The sequence below is a fragment of the Phyllostomus discolor genome, chromosome 8 (genome assembly GCF_004126475.2).
Source record: "Phyllostomus discolor isolate MPI-MPIP mPhyDis1 chromosome 8, mPhyDis1.pri.v3, whole genome shotgun sequence".
NCBI classification, from domain to species: domain Eukaryota; kingdom Metazoa; phylum Chordata; class Mammalia; order Chiroptera; family Phyllostomidae; genus Phyllostomus; species Phyllostomus discolor.
The window spans coordinates 62,633,859-62,649,572 of NC_040910.2; the positions used below are offsets into that span (position 1 = coordinate 62,633,859).

Below are 15,714 nucleotides of genomic sequence, written 5' to 3' on the forward strand. Positions count from 1 at the left end.
GGCTTTGTCTGCAATACCTGTAGGTTTTGGCAAATTACTCAAATTCTTGAGGTCTCCAAAAATGTAATGAGGTTGTTTTCTTGCCATCTGTCAGGAAAGCAACCTTTGTTCCTTACCTGGAAAGACTGCTGTGAACCATGTGACTAAGCAAGGTATCAGATTATTTCTCTAAAGGGCTTTTATCGGCTTCAAAAGTTCATTTTAATTCCTTTCCAGTGGCATCCAGAGTCCAGGCCTGACTCTTTCAGACATAACATTCTAGTGAAATTCTGGGTACATGAAACCACAATTGGAACAGATTCTTTAGGCCATTAAGAACTGCCAGATTCTAACTTCCGGCCAAGAAGGAGGCATAGGTAGATGCACTGTGCCTCCTTGCACAACCAGAAGAAGGACAACAACAAATTTAAAAACAAAAAAACAACCAGAACTGCCAGAAAATCTAACTGTATGGAAGTCTGACAACCAAGGGGTTAAAGAAGAAACATTCATTCAGACTAATAGGAGGGGTAAAGAGGACCTGGTGGGCAAGGCAATGGCTGGTGAAACAGGCAGTCCCACATTCACCTGCAGATACCAGAGGAACAACTGAAGAGTGAGAACCACACAACCCAGGGTTCCAGTACGGGAAAATAAAGCTTCAAAACCTCTGGCTGTAAAAACCTGTGAGGGTTGTGGCAACAGGAGAAACTCCCAGCCTCACAGGAGAGTTTGTTGGAGAGACCCACAGGACCCAAGAGCATACACAAACTGAGCCACCCAGGAATCAGCACCAGAAGGACCCAATTTGCTTTTGGGAAGCAGGGGAAGTGACTGAAAACCTGCCAAAAGCCAAGCAAGCAGCATTGTTCCCTCTCAGACCCCTCCCCAACATACAGCACCACAACTGCAGCTATGTGGGTTGCTCCACCCTGGCAAATACCTAAGGCTCTACCCCTTACTATGTAACAGGTGCATCGAGACAAAAAAAATATAAATGGCCTAAATGAAAGAACAGATCAAAGCTCCAAAAACAGAAGTAAGCGATGAAGAGATAGCTAACCTATAAGATGCAGAATTCAAAACATTGGTAATCAGGATGCTCACAGAAATGGTTGAGCACATTCACAAAATAGAGGAAGAAGTGAAGGCTATGAAAAGTGAAATAAAGCAAAATATACAGGAAAATAACAGTGAAGGGAAGGAAACCGGGACTCAAATCAACGATTTGGAACAGAAGGGAAAAATAAACATTCAACTAGAAGAGAATGAAGAAACAAGAATTCAAAAAAATGAGGAGAGGTTTAGGAACCTCCAGGACAACTTTGAATGTTCCAACATCCAAATTATAAGAGTGCCAGAAGAAGAGGAAGAGCAAGAAATTGAAAACTTACTTGAACAAATAATGAAGGAGAACTTGCCCAATCTAGACAAGGAAACAGACTTTCAGGAAGTCCAGGAAGCTCAGAGAGCCCCAAAGAAAGTTGGACCCAAGGAAGCACACACCAAGCCACATTATAATTATGTTACCCAAGATTAAAGATAAGGAGAGAATCTTAAAAGCAGCAAGAAGAAAGGAGACAGTTACCTACAAAGGAGTTCCCATAAGACTAGCAGCTGATTTCTCAAAATAAACCTTGAAGGCAAGAAGGAGCTGGCAAGAAGTATTCCAAGTCATGAAAGGCAAGGACCTACATCCAAGATTACTCTATCCAGCAAAACTTTCATTTAGAATGGAAGGGCAGAAAAAATGCTTCCCAGATAAGGTCAAGTTAAAGGAGTTCATCATCATCACACTCTTATTATATGAAATGTTAAAGCAGCTTATCTAAGAAAAAGAAGATAAAAAATATGAACAGTAAAATAACAACAAACACAATTATCAACAACTGAACCTAAAAAAATCAACTAGAACAGGAACAGAATCATAGAAATGGAGATCACATGGAGGGTTACCAGTGTGGAGGGAGAGGAGGAAGAATGGGGGGAAAGGGTACAGGGAATAAGAAGCATAAATAGTAGGTACAGAATAGACAGGGGGAGGTTAAGAATATTATAGGAAATGTAGAAGCCAAAGAACTTATATTTATGACCCATGGACATGAACTAAGGTGGGGGGAGGGGAATGCTTGTAGGAGGGCAGAGGGGAATAAATGGGAGAAAAAATGGGAAAACTAATAACATAATCAATCAAATATATTTAAAAAAAAAAGAATTGCCAGATTCTAGAGGAATCGGGTAGGGAGGATAATATAAAGCAAAAGGAAAATCTTTCCCCTCTAACAGAGTGAAAGTGACCAAACTCCAATTCTGTATTACTTAAAAAAGTAAGTAATTAGCATTCTTTAGATTGGCAAACACATTTTGGTACTTCTAAAAACACACTCACTTTTTTTTTTATTCTCACCCAAGGACATGCTCCATTGACCCCAGAGAGAAGGGAAGGGAGGGAGAGAGAGAGGGAGAGAAACAGCCATCAATTATCAGATCAGTGGGCTGCCTCTTGCACTGTTCCCAAGATTGGTGGGGAGCACGTGGTCTGAACCAGCCACCTAGGCACGTGCCCTAACCAGGAATGAAATCTGCGAGCCACAGCAGCCAGTGCCACACTCACACTTTCAAGGGATGTGCTTCTATGAGACTAGTATTATAAAGCAAAATTCACTGATTTAGAAAGGAACAGCTGAAATAAGTTAAATTGATTTGCTCCAATGGCTAATGTTTTTCTATTTTGATTTCTTGATAAGATTTACCTCCCAGAAATTTGCATTTTAAAAGATGGCCTAGGTAGAGTTCTTAAAGACCAGGTATTTGCAGTACAGAAGTACAGACTTTGGTTTCATAAAGCCAATTATCTATAAGCCTTTTCCTTAAGAGACCCAGGGTTAAATTTTTCCGGTTGACAAGCATGCACCCCAAACCGGGGTTTCTGGAGGCACTGTGGATGGAGGTGGTATTGCCTATTGTCTTTGGGGAGGGAGACTTCCTTTCCTGCAGAAGGGGAAGAAGCTGGGTCACTAAGGGAAGAGATGGGTGTCCTCAGTTTTTTCTAGTACCACGTTGTGTGGACTTGCAACCTGGTGGCAGCTCCGACGTCCCGCAGCCTGAGCCTTGCGCCTCCCCTGACAGGGGCAGAGGCCCTCACAAAGATGGCAATACAGTATGCCCAGGTGTAGAGTGTCACCCCATCCCCTGCAGGCAACTTCATTTACCAACAGTCACAGTGGTGATCAGGCCCTACCAGTTGGGCTCACTCCGCTCATTCAGGTGGCCTTAACTCCACATGGGCGATCTGGACGGTACCTCCGCTATCTCCGGTAGGAAACCTCACCCTAAAACTCTGGCCTTTAGTAGTTGGACTAGTAACTGTTTCCCTGCCTTTCCTATTCCCAGCAGCCCCATCCTTCAAGAGGCCTAGTAAGGTTGGGCAGCTCCCTGTTAAGCCTTCCTAAGGATTAGTTGGACTAGCCAGACAAGACAGCATGTCTAGCCCTCAGGGAAAATCCTGTTGGCCTTCTCCAGGAAGATCATAAAATTCGGGGTAGCTCTGGGTATGAGAGGGCACCAGAGTTGTGGGGAAAATTAACATTCAATCAGTCTTAAGATTATTTTCCCCTTGTGGAGGTTCTTTTAAAAATCATCACTTTCCAACTGGTGTAACATAAACTTTCCTATTTCCGTGAGTACTTGTATCTGAGGCTCTCTGCTTACCAAGCATCTGTAGGAGCACTAAGAGGACTGGGCTCTGGGAATTTTCAGCCTTGGAGGCACCTTTTCCTCTGTACGCTGCACAGCTAGGGGAATGTGGCCGCCCTGCGCTGGCAGGACTCCCAGGGCGCAGGCAAGCAGCTGTGATTGCAACAGGAGCTGGGTACACACCAGCAGCCTGCAGGTGGTGGCCTCCATTTCACAGGGCCCCAGGGTTGCCAGTGGCCACTCCTGGGACATGAGCGCGCTGCCAGGAAGGAGGCACCTCGCCCCTCAGGCTGCTGAGAACATAGGGTCCCCAGGGCAGGCAGACTGCAGTGGGCCTTGCGCTCACTGCACACCGGGCAGGCCATGGGAATGTTGTTGGTTGGTGGGTGGCAGCCGCTGGGGGGGTGCTAGGTGATTAGGCAATGCCAGTCAGCCCACGCCCATGAAGGTGGGGCCAATGGGAATTTTGGATCTGGAGCTGAAACGGTCAGGGAGGGAAAATAGAGAAGAGGAACCAAAAAACATACACAGGCAGTAGCAGAGGGGAGACAGACAGACAGACTAGTGAAGATAAGACCTCCCAGCCTCCCAGTGCAGGGGAAATGAGGTCCCAGCTCTTACCACAAGCCGGGGCACATCCCATTCCTCCATGGTCGTCAGATGTTGCCAGTGGAAAGGGGGTCCTCTCATGGAATTGCAAGAAAAACAGTTCCGGGAACTCCTGCATGGGAGGTTGAGGGTAGTAGTAAGATTTATTGGACTAGAGAGAAAAGACTGCCCCCAGGTTCCCAGTGTCTCGTCTCTGTCCATCCCACTGTGGAAGAACTCCAGTCTTGTCTTCATTGAGCCCAGGAGGACCAGGTCCAGAAATTCTGTGCCATTGGTTCACTCCAATTCAGCCTCTGTTCCTGGCTACACTTAGCTGCAGCTGTGTTGCCATATCCAGTATCCAGTCTGTGCTTGGATCCCCCCTGAAGCCCACGCAGCTGCGAGGCCCAGGTGACTACAAATGAACAGGTGAACGAATGTGTGTCACTGAGCCAGAGGCCTTTGTTAGCCTCTAGTCCTGTTATCTCAGGCTTGGGAAGGGCTAAGTGCTCTTTCAAATGAACCCAACTTTCAAATGCTTTGGCCCAGCCTCTAACCAATCCAGTCTTTTTCCCAGGTGGGACCCCTTCCTTTTATAGGCACCATCTCGACTCTTGCTGTGCATGTGCCCGACAGAAGAGTTTCTCCTGCTTTTTTCATTCTTTCATCAGCAACAGTCCTTTCTGCCCACTTCTGGGATTGGGTCCGGAGGGCAGAGGAGGATGCAGCCATCCCTTGGGAGCCTGGGAATGCTGCAGCTTCCTAGTGAGGCAGTTCACTGTCCAACTCAGCTGCCTCATTTATTATGCTTAATGTCTGATTCCCTTTGTTCCCTCTTTTTATTGATACTGACCAGCTACCTACACTAAGGGAAGAGCCCCTTTCTTCCTCAGTCTGAGGACCTCACCAATGGGAAAATCAGGCAACTGCCCCTTTTTGATGTAACTGGTGATTTGGGGGCAGAAATAGTGCCAATTCCACCTTCCCCACACCACACCCTGCTGGGGCTTCTCTCTTCTCTCAGAGAAAGCACCTCTCAGGAGCCACCATGGCCAGGCAGGTGTGAGAAAGGTCACCTGAGGCATGGTGCCTGATGTCCAGCATGGCTGGTGGTCGTGGCCAGGGATGAGCAAAGTCCTGAAATGCTGCCACTATTACGGATTTTCATGAACTCCACCAGCAGTTGGTTCCCTGGCCGCCAGCCCCATCTTAAGGTGATCGGGGCTTTCCAAAAGTCTCCTCCTTGATGTAACAAAAGATGCTTTTGTCATTCTCCTCACTTAGGAAATTCCAGAGAGCCTAGGGTTTCTATTCTTCAAATGGGACAGAGACCAAAAATCTATTTCTTACCCAGATATTGAGCTGATGCTCCTGGGAAGGGAACAGTGTGCTGGGACTGTCCAGGAGAGGCAGTGTGAGGTTTGTGGCAAAGACAATCCTATGGGCATCTAGGTAGAGAAAGAAGTTAAAGACACAAAAATCAGGCAGCCTCAGGGTGGCGTGCGGTGCTGAATACCAAGGGCAGCCGAGGAACAAAGAACCGCCTTTTTAGCCTTCGAAAGGGATTTCTCTCAAGCCAGGTTGTCTTCAGGAACAACTCAGCATACAGGCTTTTCAGGTAGGTGAGAGCTCAGAAGGAGGCCCCCGGTATGCATCCCAGGGGGAGGACTGGTCCTGGATGTTCCGCAGCAGCACAAGAGCACACAGTGCAGGTATGCGCCCAGTCTTGGGAGAGGACTGAGCAGCGGCAGCCAGCATGCCAGCTTAGTCCCAGTGGCTTGCAAATCTGTCCAAACCTGAACGTAAAATGCCAAATTGTACTAGTAATAGAGTTGTTTCAACATTTTTAAAAACTGAGTGGTATCCTGGATTTAAAATCTCCAGTTATGCCAAGAAGAGAGGAGCTGGCAGGCAGGCAAATGTCGAAATAACCTGGTGACCCTCCACCCAAGCTGCTCTCTAGATGTGGAGCTATCCTCTCAGACACTGCCCGGTGCTGGGCCCCTGCAGTGCCCTCTCCAAGTGCAGGGAAGTGCCTCGGACTGCACATCGCTCCTTCTCCCAGAGACCAGCTGCGGGCACAGAGCCTGCTGCCCCCTCCCAGGCCTCTCTGTACCACCACACAGAGCTGGCCCTGCATCAATGGGGAGCCTCACTGAGGGCGGGGGGCTGGAAGGGGGAACATAGGCAGCTGGCTGTGTGTCGAGTACTTTTTCTAGACCCCACAATACCCTGTTCTGAAACAGGGTGCAGCCAAGAGTGGGGCCCCAAATAGGGATTTGGAATGGGGTCCAGAACTCAAGGTGTCCAGGAAGTATTAGAAAGGGATATAGGATGTCCTCACCCCTTCCCCCTACAGGTGTGATTTGCAGGAAGGGACACATGGAGCAGGAACATGCAAAGCTATTTTTTTGTACAGCCACAGCTTTGCAGCTAACCTCTGGTGTGGTCATTTAACATATCTATAACCCTTAACTGGTTGCATAGATATGTTAAAAAGCTGTGGCCATGCTCTGAGCCAGGGGGATGGAAGGAACTTCCCCCTAAGATGTAACTGAGGGGGGCAGGTCCCCCTGGTTACAGCACTTGTATGAGAGCTTGGACAAGATTGGCTCCATGACATGGGGCCACACCTGCCCAGACTCATGACAGCAGCCCAGTAAACTTGGAATAATACAGGAATGCTGGCAGGTATAACTGATTGTAGGAGGAGTTGGAAATGGGGGTACAAAGGAAGACTGGCGCGGGGATTTAAACCCAGACACAGCAGCCATGTGAGGGAGAACCATGTGGTTTTGCCAGAGTGGGGACCCCTGCAGCTTTTGTAAGACAGGACTTCACGGCTGTGGCATTGAAGAGAGAACCACATGGTTTTAGCTAGAGTGGGAACCCCTGCAGCTTTGCCAGGGAGAGGACCATGTGGCTTTGGGGTGCTCTCTTTGGCCATATGGCTTAAGAAATGAGAGATACTTTACCTGGAAAAAAAGGGATGCAAGGACTTTTGCCAGTAGGCCATGAGAAGGTGCCACATGGCTTTGAATTAATTGGAGATCTTGGCAGCGACACAGCTGGTGGTGCCAAGAGCCTGCATCACGGACTTCTACTTCTTTTCTTGAGATGCGGTACCCCAGACTAGGGCAGAGGGAGAAGGAAGGACTGTGTGTGTGTGTGTGTGTGTGTGTGTGTGTATCCTAAAAGACTTTGATATTTTAATGAAGACAGTAGGTCACTTCTTTAAGTCTGTATAGCTTTAAATAAACATTTCCTTTCCTTTTCACAAATCTCTGGCATTGAGAGACATCTTTCCTCTGGCAGAGGACAATGTGAACCTAGTGGGGGGAAGTTCTTTCGGTGATAGTATATCGTAGCCCCTTGGTCCTATTCTGTGACAGTTCTTCTGACCTGGTAGTTTTCCAACTTTGGTGTCAGGATCCCTCTTTATACTCTTTTTGCTTAATTGTTTGTTTTAGGAAAATCAATGAACATTTATCCATTTGTAATTACAATTTAACATCTGTAGTAAGAATTATATATTTGAGACCATAGGTTGGCAGCTGAGTTCCAAAGTTACCACTTAAAATTCAGGATGAAAATCTACAGTCTTTTCAGAAAGCAATTCCTTTCTTTATACTGGCACAGGTGACTTACCCACTCACCATAATATCATAGTAAGTAAGCACTTCTTTGTCATTATGAAGAGAAAACTCGACGATCAGACAAGGATTATGGTAACATGGTCCTGGAAAACTGCACACTCTCACTATACACAATGTACAGTGATTATAATAAAGCAGGATATGCTTGGAACAGCAGTAAGATACAAAAATCAGATGATATTAATGTTAGTATAGATTCTGCTACATCAGAATTCTGGGTAGGTGTTCACAGTTTAGGATTTATAAGGACAAAAAGAGCAATTATTTAATGTTTACATACAAGGAGGCACCTGACTGCATAACACAGTTACCATTGGGCATTAACTGGCTTATAAAACCTGTATTTATACTATTTTTAAATTGAAATATAACTGACATCTAACACTGCGCAAGTTTAAGGTGTACTGCATATTAATCAGATACATTTATTTACACTGCAGTCTGGTTGCCATCGCAGCGCCATCTAACAGCCTCGTTGTGCCACATCATCACCATCTCTTCTAGAGGCAGGAGAAATTTAGAGCGAGTCTCTTAGCAAGTGGAATGTGTAGAATACAGTTCTGTTGTCCACAGTCACTGTACTGCGGCAGGTCTCCAGGGCTTACCTTCTTATTCCAAGTGTGTGCCCTGAAGCAATGCCTCACCCATGCCCTCAGCCCCTGGTGACACTCCTTTTTTGAGTTTGGTTCTTCTGAGATTATATATACTATAAGAAACATATAGTCTTTCTCTGTCTGACTTCTCTCTTAACATAAAGTCCTCGAGGTGCAACCATGTTGCTGCAGTGGCAGGATGTTCTTTCTCATGCCTGAATAGTGTTCTATGATCTGTGTATAGGCCACTCTCCATAATGGCCTTGGCCTTGGAGGGGCTGGTCCGCTTTGCAAACACCAGGTAGCAAGGAAAATGCTAGCTTCCTCATGACGGGTTTAAACGGTACTATCTCTAGGAACTGTGCATATGGATGGTTCCTCAGCAGAAAACCTGGGAATATAAGCAGGTGTGCCTGAGTCACCACTTGGCTTGGATAGTGTCACTGGCGTGGGACTGTCTCCTTTTTCCATTTGTCCATCGATGGACACTTAGGTGGTTCCTGTATCTTAGCTATTACGAACAGTGCTGCAGCACACACGGGAGTACAGATGTTGCTTCAATAGCCTTTTCACTTCCTCTGGATACATACCAGGAAGTGGAATTGCTGGATTGTACGGCAGTTCTAGTTTTAGTTTTTCGAGGAACCTTTCTGTGTGTGGGCTATAGCCAATGAATGGTATTTACTATATTAGAAAGCAACACAAAAATATTTTAAATATTTATTTATTCAGCCCTGGCTGGTGTGGCTCAGTGAATTAAGCTCTGGCCTGCAGATCAAAGGGTCGCCACTTTGATTCCCAGCCAGGGCACATGCCTGGATTGCGGGCCAGGTCCCCAGAAGGGGGCACTCAAAAGGCAACCACACATTGATGTTTCTCTCCTCTTTCTCCCTCCCTTCTCCTTTCTAAAATTAAATAAATAAAATCTTTTTTAAAAGATTTATTTATTCATTTAAAATTAATTAGCTTGTCTGAAAGAATTTTTTACAAAAATAACTAGATAAAAACTTAGTGAAAAGAGTGGCATTGTTTCATGGTTTTGCAAATCTCTTTAATGTGTGGCTTAAAGGAGACAGCTGCAGTTTCTCACACCTGCCACTTCTGCTTTGGTCTGTTACAACAAGTTGTTTTGATTGAAGTCTACAAAGGTGACATAACATGACTCTGATATGTCATTGGAAAGAGGACTTTGCAGAGCCCCTGAAAGGGTCTCAAGGGACCTCTCTGCACTTTGAGAAATGTTCTAACCTTCCTGTGTGAATCTCCACTTGTCCTTGGAACGAGTCCCCAAACCTGGTTCTTCAAGCCCCACTCCTGTGAGAGGACATGTGCTGGCCATGCTGGCCATTGGCCCCCTTGGTCCCACGCCAGTGGCACTGTCCAAGCCAAGTGGTGACTCAGGCACACCCGCTTTATTCCTAGGTTTTCTGCTGAGGAACCATCCATATGCACAGTTCCTAGAGATAGTACCATTGAAACCCGTCATGAAGAAGCTAGCATTTTCCTCGCTGCCTGGTATTTGCAAAGCAGACCATCTCCTCCAAGGCCAAGGCTGTTTGTAGGGTTGTATGGAGGGGCCACATGAGAATTTGATTCTTGCACGCCCCGTGCCTGGGCACGCAGTGGGTAACCCTCAGATGGAGTGGAGCAGGGCTTTGGAAGCCCCTATTAGGCAGCATAGGCAAAGCTATCAGTGCAAAGTTGTGACACAGTCATCCCCATGAACTGGCCTGGGGGTGGCAGGTGGGGGCAGTGCATGGAAAGGACAAGGAGAAGTCCAGAGTGGCCCAAGGTCCTCAGAACACATGGAGCACCCTAAAGCAGCAGGAGCCATCAGTGAGCCTATGTCAGGGTCAAAGTAAAGAAATAAAGCAATAAAATGTGCAGCAGGCTTTGTCCGGTCCCATCCTGTTTTCCCTGGTGCAGCTTCTTGTAATCCGGAGCCCTGGGGCCTCCAGGAGCCCCACCCCAGCTGGAGTGCACTGGGAGGGCAGTGGCAATGACTCACAGTCACACAGCGAACAGGGCCACCTCTGCCTTCCTGGGGAGACCCTCCTCCCCACTTCCTTCCCACCTTCCCAATCCCTGCTCCTTCCCAAACAAGGACTAAGTGAACCTAGGCAGCAGCTGCCTGGAGAGGTAGAGCCACTGTCAGCAGCTGGTCACTCGGCGTGGTGGGGAGACAAGGAATCAGGGGCCTCTGGGGTCAGACATTTTGCACCTTCCCAGAACCATCTTGGCCTCCTGGGTTAGCAGCTGGGGTCTCCTCAGTCCTTCTAGGGTGAGACAGCCTCCCCTGGCCTGGAAAGAAGAGCAAATGGGAAGATGGGGCAGGGCCAGTAGGAACCCACTAGACCCAACAGTGCTCGGGTCCAGGGTTTTCGAACTTTCCTTTGGCTACAGACTGGGGTGTGTGTGTGTGTGTGTGTGTGTACAGGGAGGAGCAGCTAGTGGAGCTGCTCTGCTGAGAGTCCGGCCACCTGCAGCCTTGCAGATTTTTCTGACCTCTTGTCGCCAGACCTTGGGACACAGTTTGGTAACTGTGCCCATTTCACAGAGGAGGACTTGAGCATTGGGTAGAGCCTAGAAATCAGTGCTTCCTCCCAGGGACATTCAGAGACAGGGAGCAGGGATGACTGTAAAAGGAAACCTCCAGACGTGTGTCCTGGGCAGGGGTACACCCCAAGGAGAAGAGTCGTGGGCAAAGTGCAGGAGCTCAGGGGCTGGCATCAAGTCTCCCACCGGGAGCAGGGTGCCCGGCCTGCACAACAGAAAAGGAAAGATACACCCATCTTCTGGCCAACTCCTGGGGCCACAAATCCAGCCTCTGACCATGAGAACAGCCACCCCTCTATTTCCACCCCAGACTCTGCCCTCCACCCCACTTGCCTGCCCCAGGGAAGGGCAGCCCGACCTTTTACACGTGGGCCTGTCCTCCACCCAAGAACACATGCCCTTGGACTTCCCCTCCCTACATTCCCAGCCTCCTCCTGCCCCAGAGAGGATGGGCCCAATGTTCTGCACATTTCTGGGTAATAGTTTGTATCCTGAGGTTGTGAGGCTCCACCTTTCCGGCTGACCAGGGGGCCTGGGTGGGTTGTGTGCAACAAGCCCCCTGTCCTGCCCTGACTCTCAAGTTTTCCTAGAGAAACAGGCCATGGCTTGTGACATTCTCAAGTGGGTCTGTGGTCCAAAAGAGGTTCAGAAACACTGCATGATGGGAGGAGGGACTTCCCAAGGGAAAGGGGTGAGGGAAAGGAAGGGGGGGCTACGTTAGTAATTCTCTTCCCTGCGGGAGGCTGCGCATGTGTTACTAGGTTTTATTTCCCTCACATACTTGTGATACCAGATCACTGTCCCCATTTTACCGATGAGAAAACTCAGAGGCTCCCTGCCATTAGGGGGCTGGCCCAGGATGCTGCCCGACTGAGAGATTGAACAGGACAGGGAGCCTCTGTCCTGTTCAATCAGGCAGAGGTACAAGGCAGTGCTGCACTTGGCCCTCAGCTCTTAGACCATGGCAGCGGGCAAGCCGAACCTCCCTCCGCCTGCATCCATGCAGGTGGATGAGGGTTGCCAGTAAATTATTTCAGCAGCCAGAGAACCTGGCGAAGGGCAAGGCAGCTGTCCTTTGATTATTCCTGCTGAATGTAAAACAGAGCCCCCAGGCTGGCCGCTGCTGCCCCATCCTTTTCTGACAAAGAGGAAAGAGGAAAGTGCCCCTGATCCTCACAGGCAGGACCTGGCTAGAGCGTGCTTGGCTCAGCAAGGCTCGAAGAGACAGATCCATCAGCCACCGACCCTTTCTTTCTCTGCTCTTAGAAATGTCCACCGCCAAGCCACGGAGCAGCACTTCTGCCCTCCAGCCTGCCTCCTCCCCAGTGCCCCCTTCCCAGGGGTAGAAAAGTCAGAGCAGTCCTTCAAAACAGGCCCGAGGCTGGGTGTGGGCCCCCCGCCCCCACCATTCCTGAACTTCATTTTTCTAACGTATTTATTACCTGTGATTTTTCTTCAGTGTTAATGAAATGTGAGGTACAGCATTATAAATTTTCAGGTATACAGCATAATGACTTGTAAGTGATTACCACAATAAATTTAGTTAGCATCCATCACTTCATATAGCTGGAAAAAAGGAGGAAAAAACATGTTTTTACGCTTGTGATGAGAACTTTTTAAGATGTTAAAGAACAAACTTCAACTGAATAAAATTTATTATGTGATTCATGAATGGGGCAGCATCCCATTTAGAAGATAGAAAGGTGCTTCAGTGAGTCACAGTGGAAGGTTTTTATAGGCAGAAAGAGAGGCCCTAAGAAGTTAAAAGAGTTGCTGGTTTTATTCCAGGTCAGGACACATGCCTGGGTTGCAGGTTTGGTCCCCAGTCAGGGCATGTATGAGAGGCAACCAATTGATGTTTCTCTGCCTCTTTCTCCATCCCTTCCCCTCTCTCTCAAAATAAACAAAATCTGGTGTGTGTTTTTGTTTTTAAGAATGAATTAGCCATAGTTGGGTAGCTCAGTCAGTTGGAGTGTCATCCTGATATGCCCAGCTCATGGGTTCGATCCCCAATCAGGGCACATACAAGAATCCACCAATGAATGTATCAATAAGTGGAACAACAAATTGATTCCTCTCCCTCCCTCCTTCCCTCCCTCCCTCCCTCTCCCTCTCTCTAAAATCAATAAATAAATTATAATTGAAAAAAATTTAAACAGTGAATTATTTCAAATAAGTTTTCCTTTCCTTAAGGAAAGGCAGAGGGTCTTATCAAGCAAGTCACCTCACTAGTGCTGATGGAAAATTCCAGACTGAGTGGTTTAAAATTCCACTCCTGGGAGAAGGTGGAACTGTAGTTATGTTAGTTATTAAGGTTTTGTTTGCTATTGTACCTTAGCGAAAGTAACTCCATTTTGGCCTGTTGTTTCTCTCTCTCTTTTTTTTTTAAATAAGGACCTACTCCCTTACTAACTTTCAAATGTACTGTACAGCAATTGTAGTCATCAATTGTAGTCATTCCTAGAATTTTCAGACAGCTGAAGAAGTCAGCCCCTCTGGACCTCAGGTTCTTCATCTGTAAGTTGGGAATGATGATGCCCAGCCCACTTGCCTTACAGGGATTTCTAAGAATCACACAGGGAAGGCATTTAGAAAGGTTCCAGCTATGCCACTGAAATGACAGCAAACCCCTACTGGAACTCACTCGTCACCCATACACTTCCTGTCCCCTGGTCACTGGACCCTGGCAGTCCAGGCTGGGAACCTCCTCTGGGCTGTACTGGGGCAGCACCACATTTGGCTTTGGGGCCTAGGGGGCATAGGGTGAGGGCAACAAAAGTGGTGGTCCTGCTTTCTCTGCCCCCTCTCAGTTACCCCTTGGTCCTTAGGGTGCGGTGGGGGCAGTCCCCAGGTGGAAGCCTGGTTTGTGCAAGGTACCAAGCTAGGAGGAGAGATCAGGGCTCCCTCCCAAGGACAACAGAAACTGGGGAGTGGCATTTGAAGAAAGGCAGAAGGTACACACATGCTCTTTCACGCAGGGAGAGCATCAAGCGTCTCCAACACTCTAGGGTAGAAGACCGTGTTTCTTTACTTCTCTAACGCAGTCAGCTCCATTTCCAGCTCCCACTGCCTTGGCTGGTGGGAAGTTCAAGCTTAGTTATATTTGGAGGGTCTGCCTTTTATCTGGGGTTGTGTGAGAATGGAGGGGTCTTCCGATATCCAGAGCATTTGGAGCAGGGCCATTGGGTGCTAACCCATACTGACCACTGCTGGTGGCCAAGGGTCTCTGCAGAGGCTCCCAGATAAAGCTCTCCATGTGGGGGACCTCCCAAATCCTTGTCTCTCCTTAGGCGTGTGTCACGTCTGTCCCTGTGGTTTCTGCCACTGCTCCCACCCCTCCAATTAGGTGGACCCACTTGATACCCTCTCTTTGGGAGCCCTGGTGGGGTTTTCTTCCTGGGGCCTGGCAGCTTCTTTCTTCAAACCCACAACTCAGGAACTGCCCCCCTCCCAAGGTAAAGGAACACTGAGGTTGGGTCTCCTGCCCAAGAAGCAGTAAAAATAACCTCAGGGACAAGATAAAAACAAGTATCAATGCATGATTCTGTCACAAGGCTGGGGAATTTGTTACGCGTGCCATTTTCAAAGTTCATCCTAGATGGAGAAGCAGCTGCATGCCCGCACCTGACCACCTGGCCAGCAACCCTTGGCTTCATCCTGGGGAACCTGAGAGGTGGTAGCCGGGACTGTCTCCGGAGAGAGACTGAACTAGGCCAGCTCTGCAGGAACTTGTCTGGCTCCAGGCAGGGTGGAGGGGGGCGGGGTAGGGGAAGGAGCTCTGTAGATGCTTCCTGAAGGTTAGGAACCCTCTTGGAGGTGGTCTCCTCCCTTCCTGCCTTGCCAGCGCTCTGCTCTGGGGGTGGCTAAGCTGCATCCAGGGGCTGCTCTGGGCATTTGGGTGGGACTGGAGGGTAGGGCAGGACCACCCTGACCTCTGGGCCCCCTCATTCTTACAGGACCTGGGCATGGAGTCTACCTCGCTGGACGACGTTCTATACCGCTATGCCAGCTTCCGGAACCTGGTGGACCCTATCACGCATGACCTCATCATCAGCCTGGCTCGCTACATCCACTGCCCCAAGCCGGTAGGGTGGCGTGGTCTAAGCTAGCCAGGTCTGGGGTGTGAGGCGGGTGCCTTTCTGGACAGAGCAGCTCAGTGTCCAGACCTAGGGAGATGGGCCCCACTGCAGGCACCAGAAGGGTAAACCTGAGGTGCCCATCTGTCCCCTGGCCCAGCATCCATGGCAGAGGCTGCACGCTGGCACCATCAGGACAGGTTTTGTTTGGCCCACAAGTGCTTTAAATCTAGATTTATTGTCAACATTTAAAAATCAGAATATTTCACACAATCCCTATATTCAGTTGCCCTTGAAAAATGGGGAGCTCCAGCAACCAGAAGCCCTCGTATCTGCAGGGCTGGAACTGAGTGGCCACCCCTGTTATGCGGCACCAGGGCCATCAGGTACAGTTATGTAGGTTGTGCCCTGCACAAAGATGTGCAAACAGAGGTGGCAGGGGTTAGAGGAGTTAGGAGACAGTTCTAATCCAGCCCTCTCTCTGCCCAGCAAGCCATGGGCACTGGTGCCAGACTGTCCACCAAGAGATAAGCTATTTCTTGTTTGCACAAAGGTGCCATGTAAGTCCAG

General features: G+C 48.5%; 1 protein-coding gene across 1 annotated transcript in view; it reads left to right on the plus strand.

Annotated features, from left to right (window-relative positions):
• The window catches only part of LRRC75A (leucine rich repeat containing 75A), a 46,461-nt gene that overhangs the window by 18,543 nt on the left and 12,204 nt on the right, over positions 1–15,714 (plus strand). The window contains exon 2 of the mRNA XM_028534462.2: positions 15,025–15,153. Within this exon, the coding sequence (XP_028390263.1) occupies positions 15,025–15,153 (129 nt within the window). The remainder of the gene's footprint in view (positions 1–15,024; positions 15,154–15,714) is intronic.